At 39.6% G+C, this 23,213-nt stretch overlaps 1 protein-coding gene and 1 long non-coding RNA gene across 2 annotated transcripts; both read left to right on the top strand.

The window, feature by feature from the left end:
* The first annotated feature begins 4,936 nt into the window (after positions 1-4,936).
* LOC120438653 lies at positions 4,937-9,663 on the top strand. The gene is made up of 6 exons (XM_039609114.1): positions 4,937-4,996; positions 5,077-5,178; positions 5,710-5,826; positions 8,768-8,846; positions 9,003-9,207; positions 9,339-9,663. The coding sequence occupies exons 1-6, from the start codon at positions 4,941-4,943 to the stop codon at positions 9,572-9,574; spliced, it is 795 nt and encodes a 264-aa protein (XP_039465048.1). The 5' UTR covers positions 4,937-4,940; the 3' UTR covers positions 9,575-9,663.
* A 3,239-nt stretch (positions 9,664-12,902) lies between these two features.
* Positions 12,903-16,800, top strand: LOC120438714. The gene is made up of 3 exons (XR_005612074.1): positions 12,903-14,137; positions 14,429-14,584; positions 16,768-16,800. It is a non-coding gene; the product is annotated as an uncharacterized LOC120438714 (long non-coding RNA).
* Positions 16,801-23,213: the final 6,413 nt, after the last annotated feature.

Raw genomic sequence — 23,213 nt, 5'->3', positions numbered from 1 at the left:
GTGGGAAAATAGCGGGACAGTAGGCGTGCTTGCTAGCTTTTGTGCGGCTTCCCCGGGTCAGTGAAAAATTTCAAAAGAGAAATGAATGAACTTACCAGGTTGACAGCTTCACATATCTTCCTCCAAGCTCGGTCCTTTATATTCCTGTCTCGGTACAGAAAGCAGCTGGTGTCGTACAGCTCCGGGTGGTTTGCTTGATTAGATTTTCCTCCATATTGAATGAAGTATGAAGGGGTTTTGGCCACGACTGTACAATATCTTGTACAAACGTGAAAAATATACAATAACAGATAAATTAAGAGTGACATTAAAAACAATCACAGTAAGTAAAAGTGTTTGGTCTGCGCTAACACATGCTTTTCAAAGACACTTAAGAGCAGAGTACAATTAGAAGAGCTTGTTCTGATGAAGACTTTGAACCTGTAAACAGCAGCTGAGTGAATAAAGATCTGTGTCCACCAATCCTCAGCAGTGACAACATTTAAACATCATAGTTCAAAATCCTTCATGCACACCTTTTTCTCCGCTGTGCTCAAAATGCTCTCAGCCATTAAAGTAGAGGAAAAAAAGTTGAAATAGTCCACCACCATTAAATGTTAGAGAAGCCTCTGACACGAAACAGAAGTGAGGGAGAATATACGCCGTTCAATAGTTGACCTTAATCTTACAGAGAATGTGATGATTTCATGGATAATTAAAGTCAATCGTAATAACACAAACACTAAATCCTCCTTCTCTTGTGCTGTTTTGTAGCAGTGTATACACCTGAGACTGTCACCTGTCTGTCTGTCCTGCACTCTCTCTCTCTGTTTCTTTCTCTCTGAGTGTGGAATAAAAGTATGAACATGTATTTATAAGTTACACTTGTGTTTGAATCCTGCAGCTTATCACACATTTGATTTCCATGTGTGACAACTGCAAGTGTCCAGAGTGAGGACAGACTGAGGGACCCACTGCTGCACATCATCTGTGAGGCTTTGCACCCCTGATGATCCACCAGGACAAACTCAGCAGTGTGTGAGGAAGAGGAGGAGGAAGAGCCAGCAGCAGCTGACAGATGGAGAGAATAGACAGACTGTTCCCTGTTTGTGAAGGACTGCTAGGAAAGTTTAACATAACTAATTGTCTGTCCTGAATCAGTCTTATTAGGTAATGTTCAAATAATGTTATCATCCCAGTGTTTTCAGTGTGGGAGAAAGTACTCAGGGCCTTCAAGTTACACACTATGAAAGGCAGCAACAAGTTTAATATTCAGAAACCTAAAGTATGTATCAGCAGCAGAATGGAGCTAAAAATAAATGTTTGTTTCAGTTCTATGAAGCTTTGAGTATTTTGGATTAGTAGCACTGCTGTGTTTGTTGCATCATATTGCTGTAATTGTTTATATGCTTTATATATTCTGAGGTAAGTTGATCTGTAGTGTTAGATCATATTCTATAAGGATGTTATGTGTTTGTAGACTTTCTGCCCAGTTTGACCCATTTAGCAGAAGTCAGCCTGTTTAAGGCTCTGATATCTATTCTGTATGACTTAAAGCAGTTATGACATGCTCTGATTTTCTCACCCAATAAAGGAATATTTAATATATCAGTCTGATCTTCATTCTATCAGAAACAGTTATCACAGCTCGTACATTTTCTTTTTACACATATATGTAAGCATTGAGCCAAATTTAGTAATGCCAACATATTAAACAAACAATATTTGTCTCTTATGTATAATACATCTATATATACACTGTCAAAGATACTTGTCTTTGAGTGAAGATTTAAGGTGATATAAATATAAATAACTGCAACTTGAATCTTTGACCCAGAGCTCAAGCTCGCTGCCGTAATATATCCTATTACATTTATATTATCCTAATATATATATATATCTCATAATAATCTGACAACAAATATAATATTGTCCATATTATATTAACATTACCACAGTGAGATGACTTTAGTCTCATGAACAACATTAGCTAATTGTTATTTACTAACTAATCTTGAAATGACTGTTCAGTACAGAAATGAAGCCCAACTATCATGTTTTACAGTCCTGTGGTCTCAGCCTCAGATATTCAACTAATCAAAGTGATGTCATAAAAAAATGAACGAATAAAACAATTTTTTTTTCTCCTTCATTTCTGTCAAACAATGCTGTATGAAACGTTTCTCGCGGTTAGTATCATGGTTGCTAGGCAACCTGAGCAGCGCGACGAAGGCCAGACCGTCCCATTTCACAAGCCTCTCACTTCCGCACTTCTCGCACTTACAGTACGTGCCGTACGTAGCACGCGAACTGCGCGAACTCCGGAGCGTGCGGTCGCTGGATTGGGACACAGTCTAGGTGTGGAGTGGAGCTTGTTGTGGGTGTGCATTTGAAGAAACTGTAAGTTTGCTTTGTTTCCTCCTTTAACAGTTTGTCTTTAGGAACTTTACCGTTTGTTCAGCTCATGTTTGATTTCTTTACACAACAAACTGTTTTTATTTCCGTTCTTTCCATTATAGTCAGTGTGTAATGTTTTCCTGGCTAACATCAGCTGTGTGCAGCTTAGTTTCAGCACAAACAGCACAAATCTGCCGCTCCATAGTTCACGGTAACGGACTCACAGCTGGAGTAACGAGCCCGAGTGTGTCCACCGTTCTGAGCTACGTTCGTGTTTGTGTACCTATATATAATTTGTAATTTGTTTGTACTTATATTTTGTACTCTGTGATTTAGCCTCTACCATCATTGTGATAAATATTTACACACAAGACACCTGCCAGAGCCCTAACGCTAAGGTAGGCAGACAGTGCCCCCCCCCCACACACACACACACTCAATTTTGCTCTACATGGGCCTGATATACACTTACGAGGACGTTATACTGCTACTGTTCTATCAAAATTTTAAATGAATATCCTCATGTGTGGCTCATATTTTTTTTTTAAAACAAAAATAAGGTAAAAAAAGTTGAAAATTCTTTGTTTTTACATTCATCGTACCCTAATATGCCCAAATATCAAAGAGAAATTAAAAATGCATGCCGTGGAAGAGTTCGGGTCTTAGGAGGTTAATCCCTAAGGAAATTATGTGGGTTACAGTTGCTCCAAGAAGAAATGGAAACTCCAAACAATACATTATGTTACAGATTTTAATAAAGTATTCTGATTCAGATTGTTTCAGGATGACCTGCCATTATCCAATGGCACACCAGCTTATCTGTATCTTTTGCTCGTTTCTCTTCCTTTTCTTTTTTGTTTTCTAAACTGAGCACCTGATGGCTTTGAACTTTTCCTTTCAATCTTCCATTAATTTTAATTTTGCACTCCAGTATGAACACCCATCCCCCAACTCGATGATCACCACAACATAACCTAATAGACCTACACCTTAGTTGTTGTCTAAGGTTAGCTTTGTCTAAGGTTTATTTCTGGGATTTCACACAACCCCTTTCGACAGGTTGTGTGTGAGACTTAAAATAATCAAACTGTAAATTATAAATTTTTAATTGTTATTGATCCCTGTACCTCGAGTCCTAAAGTGTATATTTATTTTCTTACTCTTCTTATATATATTGTTTGTTTACTTGCACTGCTGTAACTGGAACCTTTTCCTCTCGTGTCTCTATATACTGGACTGTATGTAGCGGAGATGACAATAAAATTTACTTTGACTTCAGCAGCAAGCAGGCGCACCGAGGGCTCTCACGCTCACTTTTCGCATATAGAATTTCGAAAAAGCATCGGTGCAAATTATGAGTCTGTATCATAATGTCTGGTGTTTTTGTGTTTTTTGGTTTGTTTTTATTTTGTTTTATTTTGCGAGTTGGTTATTAGATGCTGCTCCAGCCAGCCGGAGTATCCCCCGCCGCCCCACCCTCTCCTCCCTGTGACGCAAGCAGCAGGCACACCTCGCAAACGGAGGGCGCCCTTACTCCCAGCCAATGGGCGATAGAAAACCAAATGGGTGATAGAAAAAGCACGAGTGCGAGCAACTTTTTTTTTTTTTTTTTTTGCTGATGCCCGTGATGCTGCCCCCCACCACGATGCTGCCCCGGGCAACGGCCCGTGTTGCCGTAAATACTGCTACTGCAGACAGCATCCTAACGCTAAGAGCTCTAAAAGACACAAGTTAAAAATCTATTTGAGCACTTTGTAAATGAGAGCAGCAGCAGAGTTAGTTAATGGTCAGATGGTTACAGAAGAAGCAGCAGACTTTGTAAATGATGATTTATTCTAGCTGTAACTTAGTTATGACATGACAGGAAGTGATGCCTTAACTTTCAGCTGTCTGTGGATTTTCTTCAGGAAATTTAGTTGCAGCTGTGAAATGAGGCCGACTGTGAGAAGGAATAATGTGATAATAATAATGTGATAATAATGTAATATGAAACAGGAACAGTGTAAAAGCTGAAGTCACACTGTCAACATGTCAGCAGAAAACCTCACCCATGACTGCTTCATCAAGATGGAGCTCTGAGTGTTTATTAAAGGATCATTGTGTGAAAGATGCTCTAACACAGCTGACTGTAGCCTTTAGTGAGCGCACATTGTCTCATATTTACATTCACTTTACTTTCAAATACGCTCAATAAATTTAAACAGCTGCTGTTATCAAGTGAAAATAGCAAAGATTTCAGGGCTGGGCTGAGTCCCAGTGTTTCATCATCCTGGTAACACTTCAGACAGTCAAAACTCATCAAAGCTTCACATTATCATCAGGACAGATTTAGGTCAACATCATTTCACATTTCTGTGTCATCATCCATCAACTGTTGACACATAGTGGGTTTGTCATTCTCTCAGCTGACACTGAGATAAAGCAGAAAAGAAGCAGCTGATATTTGGACAGCACACATGATGGAAAGGAGGATTTCAGTTGATGTGCAGATGAATAATTTGTGTTTCCTCTGCAGGTGAAGGTAGAAAGTGTGTGTGAGCTGATGTGGATGTGAATTCAGCAGCATGGATCAGTGTGAGGAGAAAGAGGAGGGAGTCCCTCTCTCTAAAACCACTCAGAGGTGAGATGACCATCTCTAACTCACCATGGCTCTTCTCTATGTCACAGCTCAGCACTCACATAACTGCACATCACTCACAGGGACCAACCTGGACCTCCACCCATTTGTGTGTCCTTAAAGAGTGATGCGTCTAAAGATGAAGCCATTAGATTTAAAGTCCAGCCTCTGTCTGCAGCAGAGAGGTGAGCTGTTAGTAACACAAACTCTTTGATGTCAGTTTGGTGTCTGATTTAAATGAACTGCTTGTCTTTGTTTCCCAGTTTCTAAACTGCATCTCAAAGGAAGTCACTGAGCGAGGAATTCCTTTATTCTCTAAAACATGTCCAACATGTACATTTAAACTCCTGCTGCTCACACTAAGACCATCAATAGTCCTGCACAGTGTTAATGACTGTATTTACGTCTGGGTGACATTATGTTCTTACACTGCCAACACTAGTTTGGCGTTTCCTTCTGCACAAGCTCAGTGTGCAAACCACATTGTCTTTGGGATGAGGAAGGTCTAAAGGACCGTGGAAACACTAGTCTTTCAATTGTGTAGCAGTTTTTATTGATTGTGCACTTGTATCAAATTCTCTTGTTCAGGACACATGCCAGCCAGGTTTCCATCTGACTGCACACTCCTCTCGTGTTGACCTCACTATAGGAACGGACCACACCTCCACCACAGAAGGTATTCTAAGTTTTTATCAGCTTCTTTTTTCTTCTAACAGGATCCATATGACACCTGCTGGACCTGAACCTGATCCCAGCTGTGTGTCCCTAAAGAGTGGCTGGTCTGCAGATCGTCCCATTAATTTTAAATTCGAGCAGGCATCTGTTGCAGAGAGGTGAGCTATTCGTAACATGAACTCTTAGAGGGCTGATGTAACTGTTTGATGTTGTTGGATATAAACTGCAGTGCAAAGACATCATGCAATCATTCAATCCCATTGAAACTGTCTCTTAAAAATAAGTCTTTGGTTTCCAAGCAACTAAAAATCCTTTTTGGCAAACAGGAAGTGATCAGAGCGTCTGTCCCAACACCTGTCAGTCTCAGCAAACACTGACCATAGATATTATTAATTACATTAAATACAGTCAATAATAGTCTTATTTGGACACCATCAAAAGGGAATACTGTATAACACAAATTTTGGAATAGATTTTTTTAAATGACTGCATACAATTCTAAATAAGAAAAGAAAGAAAACATCTTAGAATAGAATCTTTCATGCATATAAATGAATATTTGATTAACCCATTAATTAAATGCATAATTAATACATTGATATAATTAATTAAATGTATGAACTATTGTTAATATAGTGAGAAGGTCTTGACGCCAAACTACATACTAGTTTCATTAATAAAACCAAGCTCTGAGGTTTTGAAACTGTTCAGAGAAGACTTCCTTAGCAGAGACAGTGAATTTATTTACAAATGCAAATACATCATAACCAACAGTTCCAAAAATGTGATGTCCACTAATCCCAGCTCCCAGTGTGGTGTTCCAAATGCAAAACACTGCACAGATTCTCCTGAACTATTTACAAAATGTTTCTTGAGCTCTCTCTAATTCTGATGGTTTCTTGGACTTAAAGTAAAACACAACTAAGTAAACTTCACACAATGAGGAAGTCTTAACTTACGAGCTGGGTTTATACTGACTGGTTGTCACACAACAATCCAGCATCAACTGAAGCTAAACAGAAAATCACTAAACAGAAATCATATTTATTGATCAGCTCTCCTATAAACCTGAAACTTGCTGAGTGAAAAACAGCTGGAACCAGATGTTATCTGCCGAAAAACAATTGCATCATGCAGACACACTCAGCTCTGTCAGTTTGCTGCCCTGGTTTGATTTTCTCCTGCTACATACCACAGCTCCTTAAAACTATTCACAGGGAAACTCTGACACCTGTCAGCATCACAGCTTACCTCTGCAGCCAGTGTCTATTGTTCTGTTGTCCCAGCATGTTCTGTGGATTTATGTGGTGTTGCTGGCCAGATGTCCTCACACAGGGGAGAAAATAAATTATTCTAACAACATCTCAACATTTCTGTTATGTTATACATTATTATGTCAGCAGATGGCGTTCTTGTACTGCTGATGATCCACTGAGTTATTAAAGATGCAGGTTCAGACATGCACAGCTCAGAAATAAATGAGCTCTACAGGAAAGATGCAAATTTTGTCTCCACTGATCAATCAGTTTTATACGTTTTATAGATCTGCTCAACAGCCTGCGAACTGCTGTTGGTCCAGATTGTGGTTCAGACTGTGCTTTAAAAACGAAGTTACCGTCAGACATTTATTCATATTCATTATTTGTTACATTGATAATCTGGATGGAGCATAAAATTGTTCTGCTAGAAATTCATAAATTGCGTGAATCTCAGATCTTCTAGAAGCTGACCTGGTCATCTCCTGAGTCCAAATCTTTAATTACAAAGTGTGTTTAAAAACTTTATCAGCCAAATCTGATACTAAACCTAACTTTGCTTTGACTAGAAGGAATATTATTTACATTAATATCAGTACTTTCTATCACATTTTCAAAACGCGCTTGCTACTTTTTATTTATCAGTCAGAGGAGCTATCGTTTCATATCATTGTCCTCCTTCAAACAGCAAATTAGTTTGGGCCTGAACAGTAACACATGAAAGGCAATCATAATGCTGCATTAATCACCAATGGTTATCACATATAGAGAGATGAGGCTAAAGAGGCTAAACCAGGCAGTGTGTGCAAGATTGAAAGCTAAATTTAGTTAGAGATGGGGACAAATGTAAGACAGACAGGACAGGAGAGGAAGAACAGAGGTTATAGTTACAGGTAGGGCTGCATTTGATGGAAACGGGAAGTTTAAAGGGAAAAGAATGGAGTACCCACTCCGGGTCAGGGACGAGTTCTTGCCCCAAGTGGAAGAGTTCAAGTATCTCAGGTCACAGTTAGCTTACATCAGGTGTAGCAGAGATTCATATGAATTTTAGCTGATGATGCTGAGATTCATTCACTGAATTCCACCTTTATCCCAAGTTTATACCATCTAGAAAACCGACAGGATAAACAGTGTACTGTGAGTGTAGAGGATTAAATCAGCCAGCACAACTCATAAAGCATCTGCTTACATCTGGTTGAATTCAGTTGTTTACATCCACAAAGAGCAGCAGGTCAGCTGATCACAGCCTGTACACTAAGAAAATCTACCGGAGCTCTCAATAGAATTTATTGCTAGTTATGATTCTTTTCCCCACATTGAGCCATTCCAACCAATTTTAGGTTCCGCCACCTTCTGAATACACTTTAACCTCTGACTGTGCTCGTTTTCCATTTTAGGTGGGGACGCAACAGAAAAATGCTTTTTTCTCTCTCTGTTGATGTTCAATAACCCAGCGGTGGGTTCCTGCAACAGCCTCTGATGTTAATTGGCAGCATTTTATAGACTGCTGATAATTGGCCCTCAAGCCATTCCATTATCTTTGCTTACATACTAAACTAAACTACACACAGTTCTGATCTAATAGCTTTTGTTAATGTCAAGCCAAAACTGTAGACATAATTATAATAATTACTGTTTATTAAATAACATATTTTCCCACTTGGCTTACCGACTACAATAAACAATAAAACTAAAATGGCTATTCAATCCCCTCTTTGATCACTTGGTGCCACAGGGAACCTTAAAAGGATGTCCAGGATTCCTTGGGACTATTATGGCTGATAGGCAGAAAACTTCTTGATCTGTTCTGTGCTTGAAGTAATTCTTAACGATTCCTCCACAGATTGGACCAGGAGAGTTCAGAGGTTCCCAGTGATCAGTCTGCCCAGCAGCATCAAACACACATTGACTCCATATTTATGGTCTCTACATGTACTACAACTACTTTTACATTGTTCACATTCATCTCCATTCTGCTCTTTGTAGACCAGTGGATTGTCAGTGTGTCCAAGATGGATCTGATGATTGGCTCCATGATTTCAGTCTGATTGGGTCATTCATAAGGTATTCTGTTTCAGGTGCTGGGGGACAACATCATCACTTTTGTGAAAGACGAGCTGAAGAAGATCCAGAAGGTTCTGACTACAGATTACCCAGAATGTTTAGAGAGTCAGAGGGAGGATGATGAGCAGAGGAGGAGCAGCAGAGAGGCATTTGTGAAAATCACACTGAACTTCCTGAGGACAATAAGGCAGGAGGAGCTGGCTGACCGTCTGCAGAGCAGTAAGGCGATTTCTATAAAGATTTAAGCTGCTGGATAAATGAAACATTTACTAATGTCTCAAAATATGTATTCAAAAAGTATTCATATTGACTTTATAAAAATGAACCAATATATGTTTTGTTTAATTTAGAACTTTATGGTGCAGTTTGTCAACATAATCTCAAGTCTGTCTTGAAGAAGAAGTTCCAGTGTGTGTTTGAGGGCATCGCTAAAGCAGGAAACCCAACCCTTCTGAATCAGATCTACACAGAGCTCTACATCACAGAGGGAGGGACTGCAGAGGTCAATGATGAACATGAGGTCAGACAGATTGAAACGGCATCCAGGAAACGAGCTAGACCAGAAACAACAATCAGACATCTTTAAAGCCTTACCTGGAAGAGATAAACCAATCAGAACAGTGCTGACAAAGGGAGTGGCTGGCATTGGGAAAACAGTCTTAACACAGAAATACACCCTGGACTGGGCTGAAGACAAAGCCAACCAGGACATCCCGTTCATATTTCCATTCACTTTCAGAGAGCTGAATGTGCTGAAAGAGGAAAAGTTCAGCTTGGTGGAACTTGTTCATCACTTCTTTACTGAAACCAAAGAAGCAGGAATCTGCAGCTTTGAAGACTTCCAGGTTGTGTTCATCTTTGATGGTCTGGATGAGTGTGGGCTTCCTCTGGACTTCCACAAAACTGCAATCCTAACTGACCCTAGAAAGTCCACCTCAGTGGATGCGCTGCTGATAAATCTCATCAGAGGGAGAATGCTTCCCTCTGCTCGCCTGTGGATAACCACACGACCTGCAGCAGCCAATCAGATCCCTCCTTACTGTGTTGACATGGTGACAGAGGTCAGAGGGTTCACTGATCCACAGAAGGAGGAGTACTTCAGGAAGAGATTCAGAGATAAGGATCAGGCCAGCAGGATCATCTTCCATATCAAGACATCACGAAGCCTCCACATCATGTGCCACATCCCAGTCTTCTGCTGGATCACTGCTACAGTTCTGGAGGATGTGCTGAAAACCAGAGAGGGAGGGCAGCTGCCCAAGACCCTGACTGAGATGTACATCCACTTCCTGGTGGTTCAGGTCAAAGTGAAGAAGATCAAGTACGATGGAGGGGCTGAGACAGATCCACACTGGAGTCCAGAGAGCAGGAAGATGATGGAGTCTCTGGGAAAACTGGCTTTTGATCAGCTGCAGAAAGGAAACCTGATCTTCTATGAAACAGACCTGACAGAGTGTGGCATCGATATCAGAGCAGCCTCTGTGTACTCAGGAGTGTTCACACAGGTCTTTAAAGAGGAGAGAGGACTGTACCAGGACAAGGTGTTCTGCTTCATCCATCTGAGTGTTCAGGAGTTTCTCGCTGCTCTTCATGTCCATCTGACCTTCATCAATTCTGGAGTCAACCTGCTGGAAGACCAAACAACCTTGAAAAAGTACAAATTCTTTAACAAACCAAACCTTCAATCTCTCCACCAGAGTGCTGTGGACAAGACCTTACTTAGTTCAAATGGACACCTGGACTTGTTCCTCCGCTTCCTCCTGGGTCTTTCACTGCAGACTAATCAGACTCTCCTACGAGGCCTGCTGACACAGACAGGAAGTAGCTCACAGACCAATAAGGAAACAGTCCAGTACATCAAGAAGAAGCTCAGTAAGAACATGTCTGCAGAGAAAAGCATCAATTTGTTCCACTGTCTGAATGAACTGAATGACTGTTCTCTAGTGGAGGAGATCCAACAGTCCCTGAGTTCAGGAAGTCTCTCAACTGAACTGTCTCCCGCTCAGTGGTTAGCTCTGGTTTTTATTTTACTGTCATCAGAAAAAGATCTGGATGTGTTTGACTTGAAGAAATATTCTACTTCAGAGGAGGCTCTTCTGAAGTTGTTGCCAGTGGTCAAAGCTTCCAACAAAGCTCTGTAAGCTGTATGTTACTTTATTGAGGGTACCTTAGGGTTCTGTTGATCCTTGCAGACATAAGTGGTTGTGGGATCAGTTAGCGCAGTGGTTTCCAAACTTCTTTTTCCTAGGCCCCCCTTTGTTTTACAAGAACCTCACCCTTGCCCGCTCCCCACCAAAAAACCACAAACACATCAACACACCCGCCCATATTGTGCAACTCCATTGCTGTTTGTTTGACACCTCCAACCTTTTGTAAACAATGAAACAAATAAACGTAAACTGACATAGGTTACAGGTTGCAATAAAAAAAACTTCTACCTATTTTTTAAATAACAGAAAAACAAACCATTCTTGTGGTGTAATTATTCCATGTGTAGTTGTTTTGTTTGTTCTCGATGTGTAATGATATTCAACATTGCTATCAGTATATTTTTCAAAAAATGCAGGGGAAATAAAATCTGTCGGGGATATCTAACTTGGTTCTAAGGCTGGGGGTATCGTCACTGATTTCTATAATCAACTGAATTTCGATTTAATTCAAGGGCAAAACACAGAAAAGCATGAAGGAGATATTCCTGTCCTGGCTTTTAATAGGAGATAACCTTAAAAATATTCTGCAGTAGAACAAAAATTGAAGAGAACCATGAATAAACATTTGAAAATCACCTGATGCTGCTGAAGTGAAGCAGAGTAAAGCTATAGAGATTTTATTAGGGATACAGTGAAGGGTTTTGCAATTTGGCCTCATTTAAAAAAGTAAAACTTTCTTCAGTGTTGAACAGCAGAAATGTGGGTTTCTTATCAGAGGTCATTTAAAAACAAACAAACAAACAAAAAAACAACAGTGGCCAACAGCTCTGAAGACAACTTTAGACTGTAGACCTTTAATTCCATCTTTAAAAACTGTTCAGCCTGCTTTGTTTGATATAATTATTTTCAGCAAAAACTCAAATATCTGAATTTGGAGTTATTCTTTCATTTTGACATACTGTATTGACACATTTAAATTCAGACAAAAAACATAAAATCTGAGCAGAAAAAAATTATATTTTTTCTGTAAAAACTGCAAACATGTTTAACGAATCATTTTAATAACTTGAAATGCAAATAGAAATTGTATTTTTTTTTTAAATTATACATAAGATTTGCAAACAACTAAGTTATATGGTACTATTTACCTAAAAATGCAGCCAAGGTCTCTAGCGTTTTTATATAACCATTTAAAACTATCTACAGAACCATCAGGTGTTCTGCATCAAATAAGAAAAACATAAAATATTTATGCAACTTCAAAAAATAGTTTCTCTCCACTATAAGACATGGGGAACACCACAGGCCTAAACCCTGGAGGTCTGACACCAGGAGGTGTATCACACCTCCCGTTTTCTAGCTGGTGGCGTTTTTGCACTGTCACAACTGTGACATTCAGCAGTATAACTAGCACACAAAACAAAACAACGACAACACTACTTACTAACTTTAGCCTCCAAACACACTGAATGTCACTAATCTCTCACGTGTGAAAACTTGCTGTCTCTCTTTCTTTCGCTCGCTTGCTCTAGCTCACTGCAGTCACTCCTAAAACTTCCCCCTCTTCCTAAACAATCAAATGCCAGATGTTGCCATATAAGTTTTTGATTGTTTGAGATGATAGACTTTAACACCAATAGGGAAGGAAAGGGGTGTTTAAAGAAAAAAAAAAAAAAAAAAAATTACTAACAAGCAGAGCGTGTTTGCTAGCGCTGTCTCTAGAAAACGCTGTTTTTTACCGTTTCTTCCCGCTGTAAACCCTACTGTTTTATTCAGAAAAAAACATTGTGTGTATTTTTGATCATAACTCCTGTTTTATCTGGCATCATGATGGCAACATGATTTAAAAACTGGTATATAGTTTGAAATATGGGCTTTTGACACAAGTTGAAGCCAAGACTCTGTGTCGCTGCATCTTGCTGCTGTGCCGTCTTAAATAGGTCATGTGATTTTCACGCGCCGGCACATCTGCCGACCTCAGAGGGTTAAGTATAAAGTAGATGATTAGCAAATTTGTTGAAAATGTGTCAATCAGCCCCACCTGGCTCTATCCCTAAAAATGAATTCACTGATATCTTCTGGAATAAGAAATAATGTCCTCTTACTTCCTATCATTGTTTTTTCAGACTTAATGTCTGTAACCTCTCAGAGAGAAGCTGTGAAGCTCTGTCCTCAGTTCTCAGTTCCCAGTCATCTAGTCTAAGAGAGCTGGACCTGAGTAACAACAACCTACAAGATTCAGGAGTGAAGATTCTGTCCATCGGGGTGAAGAGTCCACACTGTAAACTAGAAAGTCTCAGGTCAGATCAATATATATGGAATATATATGATATGGAATTGCTTTTTCTGTTCATATACAGGTGAAACTCAAAAAATTAAATATCGTGCAAAAGTTCGTTTATTTCAGCAATTCAACTTAAAAGGTGAAACAAATGTAAGATATAGACTGATGTAATATGCAAATTTTCCAAGATTTTGAATTTGAGGTTTTCATAAGCTGTAAGCCATAATCAGAAAAATTCTAAGTAACAAAATCTTTAAATATTTCGCTTTGCCTTTGATGAGTTTATGTCATCTATTAGTTTCATCTTTTAAGTTGAATTACTGAAATAAATAAACTTTTGCATAATATTCTAATTTATTGAGTTTCACCTGTATGTGTTGTTATATTTTTTTTGTTTCGAACTTGGCTGGTATCCTTATATTGAATAATCAAGTGAGGAGTGAAGCCAGAAAAAAAATTCATGTTACCAACTCTAGTAACTCCTCTATGTATCATGAAGACACTTTAACAACCAGCGTTGTTTGTCTCTGTGGTTTTTCAGACTTAATGTCTGTAACCTCTCAGAGAGAAGCTGTGAGGCTCTGTCCTCAGTTCTCACCTCCCAGTCATCTAGTCTGAAAGAGCTGGACCTGAGTAACAACAACTTACAAGATTCAGGAGTGAAGATTCTGTCTGTTGGGGTCAAGAGTCCACACTGTAGACTAGAAATTCTCAGGTCAGATGAAGTGATATGGAATTTTTTCTTTGTAATAAAAAAAGAATCACTAAGAATTTGAACATTAGATGTGTGTTGTTTAATGTTTTGTGTATTAGTGTAACATTTATAATTTTCTGACTTGACTGCACATTTTACTTTTCACTTATGTTAAATAATCAAATGAGAAATGAAATCAGAAAAATACATATTGCCAAATCTATTAACTCTTATAGCTTCTCGCTGCATCATGAAAGCACTTTTATACCAATGTTATTTCATAATTTCATAATGGGTTTTATAATTTTTTAGACTAAGTGGCTGTAAACTCTCAGAAAGAAGCTGTGAAGATGTGTCCTCAGTTCTCAGCTCCCAGTTCTGTAGTCTGACAGAGCTGGACCTGAGTAACAACAACCTCAATGATTCAGGAGTGAAAATGCTGAAGAGTCCAAACTCTACAATTATCAGGTCAGAAATTGTAAAAATGAAACCACCTAAATGCCATTATGCTTTCAGATCATCATTAGTACTCCTGAGCTGTCTCAATGAGCAAGACAAGCATTTCCATCTATCTGTGTGTGTGTGTGTATGTGTGTGTGTATACATGAATGTACATATATATATATATATATATATATATATATATATATATATATATATATATATATATATACGTGATAGTGCTGTCAATAAATGTGAATGGTGTGTTGCAAGCTGGGCGACGAGCCAAAGTCCTAGCAGCATCCCCGACTAACGTTTGCTTCGCGTCAATGTGATATTTTAAGCTGGAAGTGCTTTGATGAAAAGAAAATTCCTTCCTGAATAACGTGCATGTCACTTTATGTCGGACGACTGTTCCATCTTGTTATTTTTTTAATACTCAAATTTCCCATTGAGAGGGCCAGTGTGTATTTATCATCTTTCATATTGGGTTGATTGGTTCAGCTGCACATCACTACCAGATCAACTGCCCATTTATGCATGTGCGATGATAACTCTATGCGGACAAACTGCCCAAAATGCGTTGACAGAAACATTTAAGGGATTTTGAGTCTGTCTGTGTTCCAGTTGTGTTAATTGCGTTAAAAGTTTTTAATCATGCTCACCGTGATGGCTGATTAATTTGCATTAACGCGTTAATTTTGAGTGCTCTGATATATAATGTTTATAATGTTTTATGAATATAAATAATTTCTTTTAGGCACATCAGTTTATTTGTTGGCAGTTTTCTTTTTCTTATATTGTTCACATGCAAAGTATACAAAAAATAGTTAAATAATACATGCCCACCATGTATACACACACACACACAAGCACACTGTTATATACATACACCCATGTATATATACCCATATATCAAAACAAAATGAACAGACAGTGCTGAAAAACAGGTACAACGCAGTGAGAAAATTGGTTTTAAGTTCATCAGGGCTGCAATCTTTTTCCAAAGATTCCAAATAGAAGTCAGAGAGGCATCAAATAATATGGCTGTAGTAATGAGCTCTGTCCTCCTCTCTTCAGTCTTAGGTAATTTGACATCCACATTTCCTTTTCTTACCCTTTTTGAAGAGTCTTGTATATTTGGGTTCGTTAGGCTTTTTTTAATATAACAAAAGGATCAGTCCAAATTATGAGCAGTTTGATCCACGTATGGATTGAAGTGTATTTTTGAAAAGGTTGGACTGTTCCTTTATCAGTGTCTAACGGTGGGGGTGTCCAAATTAATACGCTGCATCCTCCTGAGAACCCGGCCTTCGCGGTCTATGTGGACCGGGTCCTCAGGAGGCCAGGTTGGCCGGAAGTGAGTGGCTGTGAAATAGGACAGTCTAGCCTTCAGATTTTAAGCCACCAGCTGTCACGGTGGAGTTTAATAAACTCAGCCGTCTCCTACTTGCTTTCTAAAATATAACAGGACACTGGCGTAAATTCTCGATCATGCCACACTTCTGTTTGATCAGTTTTCCTTTCAACATTTATTCAGCTGCAATCTCAGCCAAACCGATTTACTCACAAACAAATAAAGCACTGAAAAAAGCCAAACAATAACATTTTTTAAGTTATCTAAGTGTTTTATATATCATGTTTAACCTGAGTAGCAAAACGCAGGGGTTTGAAAACAATGTCCCGGTAGTTCGCTGTTCTCGCCGGCTCTAGTGAGCTATCGAGCTGGTGGGTAAAAGACGTCTCTGAAAATGTCAGAGCACCTTTGTAAATATGTGATGTCTTCATAAAGCGAGCAGATATTTGAAGCTTACACAGCTAAATTCTCACCTGAAAATATCTTAAAAGTTTATTTTGTGACCCAGAAAGAGAAATGAGAGTAATATTAAAACTAGTTTGCTGCCACCATTGTTGGAAACTGGAATTGGCAAGGTTACGCTATGAATTCTGGGATATGGTGGGCTACGAATGATACACCCGACCCATCCTTCAAATCTGGGTAAAAGGAGGACGCATTTGTCAGCTGCATTAGGAGGAGTCTATATATTTGGACAGCCTTTTGTGCTGTGACGTAATTGGCCTACAAATGCGGCCTCAGGAGGATGCAGCCTATGAATTTGGACACCCCTAACATGTGTATAAGAGCCATGTAATATCCATGCGTGCATACTAAAGAGACTGTGCTGGTCTGACCCCTCTCCTCCTTTCAGGGTGGAGCCTGCTGGAGTCCGATGGTTGAGACCAGGTCTGAGGAAGTGTAAGTGTGTAATTAATGTGATTCATGAAAACAAAGTAGCACACATTCAGCCGTCTTCAAACTGTCACATCACTCATTCACATCTCTGATGTCAGGAGTCATCATCAAAGTGTCAATCAATGAACAGATGATGGATCAATAACTGCAGCTGGATTGTGTTTGTTCTCTCCATCAGATTCCTGTCAACTCACAATTGACACAAACACAGTACACAAAAAACTCCAACTGTCTGACAACGACAGGAAGGTGACACATGTGAAGGACGTTCAGTCATATCCTGATCATCCAGACAGATTTGAACATTATCATCAGCTACTGTGTAGAAATGGTCTGACTGGTCGCTGTTACTGGGAGGTCGAGTGGAGAGGAGACGTTTATATATCATTGGGTTACAGAAGAACCAGAAGGAAAGGACGCAGTAGAGACTGTGTGTTTGGGCACAATGATCAGTCCTGGAGTCTGGACTGCTCTGATGATGGTCCTCAGTGTGTCTGGCACAATAACGGACAAATATCCATCTCCTCCTCATCCTCTGTCTCTAACAGAGTGGCAGTGTATGTGGACTGTCCTGCTGGCACTCTGTCCTTCTACAGAATCTCCTCTGACACTCTGATCCATCTCCACACCTTCAACACCACATTCACTGAAACTCTTTATCCTGGATTTAGACTTTGGTCTCCTGGTGCTTCAGTGACTCTGTGCTGAGTTGAGTGTAAAGAGTGTCTCCTGTTAGAGAAACATTCTGACTGTTTAGTCTGTACATGTCTGTCTCTTTCACTCAGACACACGTTTCAGATTCATGGATTCAGTAGTTGATGTTTTAAACTGTTCTACATGTTGTTTTTCTGTCTTTTTCCACTCAAAGGTTGTGAATATAAATATATTGTTTTTTTCTGAAGCTCAGTTCATGACCAGCTCCTCTGCATTTTCAACCAGTCTGAGCTCATTAAAATGAATCCAAATGTTTGATTTCTCTTTCTTAATGTGATTTTCCAAACTTTCCACATGCTTTTACTGTTTCACTCATTGTTGAAAATGTTTCCGACATATAACATGAAAATGTTGGCGCAATAGTTTTTAAGGGAGTTTGTTTGTTTTGTGATGTCATAATGTATGTGACTCATCTAATGACTAGCAAAGACTGCATTAAACATGTAAAACTAGTCTTGTCTTTGATGGTGTCATTTATCTCTGTCATGTCTTTGAAAAATTACCAGTGTGTTGGGGTCTCTAGTAGAGCACCAGCACAACAGAGCCACCGGATCTCCTTACTGTAGTGTAGTGAAGTAGATTTTGGGGTAGGATTTTATGTGATGTCTGCAAATGCAGCATTAACATCCACACCTTCCCAGCTGATAATTAGCGGCCTTATAAGAAACAGCTGCGCTTCACTACCACACAAAGTCGTCTGGCAGTCTTTTCCCATCCAAGCTGAGCTTACGTAACTAAGCACTGCAGATCTCCTCAGGAAAACTGCTCATTTTAGTATTGCCCTTTAGATAGTGGTAAATGGGATGGCATATAGTAGGGTGGACCTTGACAACTGTTTCCCTCTTTTGTTAAAGGATCATGCCACACTGCTGCTGTCTTGTTTTATTTCATTCTGTGCTGTGTTTGTTTTATTCTGTCTTGTTGTGGCCTGTTATCTTACAACTGTTTATGGACTGGCCTCGACTGACTCCTGGTTTTATGGGGGTTTTTTACTCTGAATTGTTTTATACATTTTAAACATGCTTTTATGAAGAACTGTAACTTGGGGTGTATTTGTTTTATTTATCTCTTTTAATAATTTGTTTAGTGGTTTATGCTTTGTTTTATTGCTTTAGTGAAAGGGTTTGCTTTTTCCTTTAATTTGTCACAGTGTCAGAGAAGCCGACGCTCTCTGTCAGTCGTTTGAAGGAGACGCAGATGTGACTAAACCAGGGGTGGGCCCCTCAAGGTCCTGTGTCCTGCAGGTTTTAGCTGTGTCCTTGATCCAACACAGCTGATGTTAATGGTTAAATTACCTCCTCAGCATGTCTTGACCTTCTCCAGAGGCCTGGTAATGAGCTAATCATTTGATTCAGGTGTGTTGACCCAGGGTGATATCTAAGACCTGCAGGACACCGGCCCTCGAGGCCTAGAGTTCCACACTCCTGGGGTCCGTTCTTCGTACCTCGCTTACTACATCCAAGATCAAATGACACATCCAAGATCAAATCATTGCGCTAACTTTGAGCTCGCCAATCCGGTTCTCCGAAAACACCTGTTGTTGACGATTAGTATAGCTGGATGAAGTAATCTGAGATCACTGGGTGGCTTAAAAGGGGCTATGCATCGATAGTAGAAACATTGATCGGCAACCCTTTGATTGGTCGGCGAAGATGTTTGTTTGTTTATAACAGCAACCAAGAAAAGGGCAGAGCAAATAAAGACAGGTGGTGGTCCTGCACCCCCTCGTCACACCCCGGCAGAGGAGCTGGCCCTAGGGTTGAATGCCACCAGACCCATTGTTGAGGGCATCCCTGGGGGCAGCTCTTCCTTAGACCAGCAGCCGGGGTGCAGTAGCAGCACCTTCATAACTGGTGCTATTTGTACAATGTAAAATATTTGGTTGTTGCCTTAATTAAAATGCTTTTTGTACTGTGACATTTATTGACATTGTGGGGGGTTTGTGTAGTTTACATAACACTCCATCACTTCTACCTGTTCCCATGCAAGGGTGACTGAAGCATGCACAGTAAGTTGGGATATATATATATATATATATATATATATATATAGAGAGAGAGAGAGAGAGAGAGAGAGAAAGAAAGAAAGTAAATAATACCCTCACGGGAAAATCGATATCTCTCTATGAGCACACCGTCGCGCTGAGCTAAAGGATCCTGTCTATCCCGCAATATAAGCTGAATTCTGAAAACTCTCCTTATCAATCTTGCACCTTCCGCAATGGGTTGCTCGCGTACAAACGGACAGGACATGGCTGCGACAGACTTCCCAAATCCACCTTCGCTTTTATAGTCGTGGTCTCTCATCTTGATTGCACGTAATAATTTACTATTACTACCCTAAAATATGAATTACATCTGACATAATCTACTACATGACATAGAATGATTAATAGTACATTTCCCTTTTTTTCGGAAATGACCTGTATGTATCTGTATGAAATCAATAAAAGAATCACATACTGCATTATCTTTAGTTACATTGATAATATTTATTTATGGTAAAACAGTGGCGAAATATCGCTGTTGCTTTTTCAGATAAATGAAGCGGACATACCTGAGTGGCGCGATCTAATCTTGTTTACATAAAGTAAGCCTGCTCCCGAGCAGGTTTACGCTTACGGATCTGTTGCTATGACAGCAAGTCCCGGATGAGCTTCGGAGAACCAAATGATCCAAGATCACGCGAAATCGTCAACAATCAAATCTGGCTAACTTACTTAGCGAGGTACGAAGAGCGGACCCATGCTGTTAGTGATGGCCCGCTTGAAGCTGAAGCTCTGGTGCGTGTGTCAAAAAAATCAACACACTGCTTCAGAAACACTGTGTCGAAGCTTGATTTGTTTGGCCAGAGTCACGTGATCACTGACGTCCGAAGCTTCGTTTAGAACAGGGGTGGGCAATTCCAGGCCCCGAGGGCCGGTGTCCCTGCAGGTTTTAGATCTCACCTTGGGTTAACACACCTGAATCACATGATTAGTTCGTTACCAGGCCTCTGGAGAACATCAGGACATGCTGAGGAGATAATTTAGCCATTTAAATCAGCTGTGTTGGTTCAAGGACACATGTAAAACCTGCAGGGACACCGGCCCTCGGTGCCCACCCCTGGTTTAGAACCTAACTGCTTTGGTATCTGATTCAATGGTTTATAAGGAAGTGAATCATTCGCGGGATTTGTGGAGTGTTTTGATGGTGACAGATAGCGAACCACTGATATTTCTACTGAGAGATTTGGAGCCAGAGAGGAATAGAGGAGGTTCTGTTGTGTGGGAGAATTTTGAGTTGATTTTCGTCAATCGGGTGGGTTTTCCAGGGGTCCGTTCTTCGTACCTTGCTAAGTAAGTTAGCTGGATTTGACTGTTGACGATTTCGCGTGATCTTGGATCGTTCGGTTCTCCGAAGCTCATCCGGGACTTGCTGTCATAGCAACAGATCCGTAAGCGTAAACCTGCTTGGGAGCAGGCTTACTTTATGTAAACAGGATTAGATCGCGGCCACTCAGGTATGTCCGCTTCATTTATACGAAAGCAACAGCGACATTTCTCCACTGTTTTTCCATAAATAAATATTATCAATGTAACTAAAGATAATGCAGTATTTGATTCTTTTATTGATTTCATACAGATACATACAGGTCATTTCTTAAAAAAAAGGGAAATGTATTAATCATTCTATTTCATGTATTTGATTATTTCAGATGTAATTCATATTTTAGAGTAGTAATAGTAAACACTCGTGTAATCAAGATGAGAGACCACGGCTATAAAAGCTTAAGGTGGATTTGGGAAGTCTGTCGCAGCCATGTCCTGTCCGTTTGTACGCCGAGCAACCCATTGCGGAAGGTGCAAGATTGATAAAGAGAGTTTTCAGAATTTAGCGATATTGCGGGATAGACAGGATCCTTTAGCTCAGCGACAGTGTGCTCATAGAGAGATATCGATTTTCCGTGAGGGTATTATTTACTTAACACTCTCTCTCTCTCTCTCTCTCTCTCTCACACACACCCCCTCTCTCTCTCTCTCTCTATCTACATATATATATATATATATATATATATATATATATATATATATATATATACATATATCTCCCAACTTACTGTGCATGCTTCAGTCACCTCTTGCATGGGAACAGGTAAAAGTGATGGAGTGTTATGTAAAACTACACACAAAAAACCCCACAATGTCAATAAATGTCACAGTACAAAAAGCCGGGGTGTGACGAGGGGTGCAGGACCACCACCTGTCTTTATTTGCTCTGCCCTTTTCTTGGTTGCTGTTATGAACAAACAAACAGATTATTTCAGGGTCTCTTTTCAAGAGACTAGGAGCAATATGAGTGATAGATATTACCATTCTGTAGAATATTCTTATATTTCACTTTTACTTGTTCCCATGTTCTAGTGGGTCCTGTTGTGGCTCTAATGTGAAAGAGGATATAATGTAATATAATATAATAAATTATTTACGAGTTTAATTTGTCAGCAACTTTCTGCCAGCCCTCTCTCCTTGCTTTTGCAGCCTTTGCAGTGTTCCCTTGCGTTTTAATTAAACTCTGAAACTCCTGAAATCCCTCAATCAAGAGTTCTTGCTCTGCTGCCGAAAAATACTGAGCGCGCTCCTTCGACATCTTCGCCAACCAATCAAAGGGTTGCCGATCAATGTTTCTACTATCGATGCGTAGCCCCTTTTAAGCCACCCAGTGATCTCAGATTACTTCATCCAGCTGTACTAATCGTCAACAACAGGTGTGTTCGGAGAACCGGATTAGCGAGCTCAAAGTTAGCGCGATGATTTGATCTTGGATGTGTCATTTGATCTTGGATGTAGTAAGCGAGGTACGAAGAACGGGCCCCAGCTTTGTGTTCTGGCCGTTTGCTTTTGTTTTGTGCGTGTTTATTCTATCTGAAAACGGGAAAAACGTAAAATGTCAAAAAGCTGCTTCCATAATATAAATATCATTAAATAACTTTAGAAAAACTTCCACTTGACTCTTTACATGTAATGTTGTAAAAATATATTTTATTGTTTAATTAATCTGAAAATGTTAGTCTGCCAAATGTGCAACAATTGAATTTATTTGTTTTCTTTCTGATAGTTTGTGGGGCCCAGGTAGACTGTATAACTGCATCTCTACCAGTTTCTCTGCACTCCAGCCTCTTCTGTGCCATGTGAAGGGATTTCCCTTAAGGCAGGAGAAATTATCTCCACGAAAAGGAACAGGTTCGGCCATCGCACACTAGAACAAATTTTCTTCTTAAATAAAAATGACAAAGGGCTACTTTAAATGCATCATGTTTTTAATTTGCAAGTTCATAAGCATTTTCCCTTTCCATTTCACAATCAATTCTACCCCCAGGTCAAAAATATGTATAGGAAAATTTCCCTAATATAATATTATTTATAAATACACCCATCTATCGATTAATTGCACAAGTGCATGGAGGCAGGACCTCACAGCAGAAGCATACTCCATAATGTGTTGTACATTATCATATGTATATTATATGTAACGTGGTATTTTTCAATTATTGTATTTACCAACATCAAGAAGTCACAAGCAAAGAAAGACCACATAATGGTGCATGTTTAACCAAGGAAAGTTTACTGGTCAAAATTATTTATTAAACAAATAAACCACTTTTTTTTTAACCACCAAGAAATACACGTTCAAAGCAACACAACGGCGG

Source organism: Oreochromis aureus, linkage group 3 (genome assembly GCF_013358895.1).
Source record: "Oreochromis aureus strain Israel breed Guangdong linkage group 3, ZZ_aureus, whole genome shotgun sequence".
Classification (NCBI taxonomy): domain Eukaryota; kingdom Metazoa; phylum Chordata; class Actinopteri; order Cichliformes; family Cichlidae; genus Oreochromis; species Oreochromis aureus.
Note: the sequence above shows the minus strand (reverse complement) of the source record. Positions and strands in the feature narration are given on the sequence as shown.

What these genes read in the sequence shown, in the direction of transcription:
- LOC120438653 (XM_039609114.1), top strand. Translation starts at nt 4,941, where the DNA reads ATGGATCAGTGTGAGGAGAAAGAGGAGGGAGTCCCTCTCTCTAAAACC. An exon ending in CTCTCTAAAACCACTCAGAG is followed by an intron (nt 4,997 to 5,076) that starts GTGAGATGACCA and finishes CATCACTCACAG; the next exon opens with GGACCAACCTGGACCTCCAC. An exon ending in CCTCTGTCTGCAGCAGAGAG is followed by an intron (nt 5,179 to 5,709) that starts GTGAGCTGTTAG and finishes TTCTTCTAACAG; the next exon opens with GATCCATATGACACCTGCTG.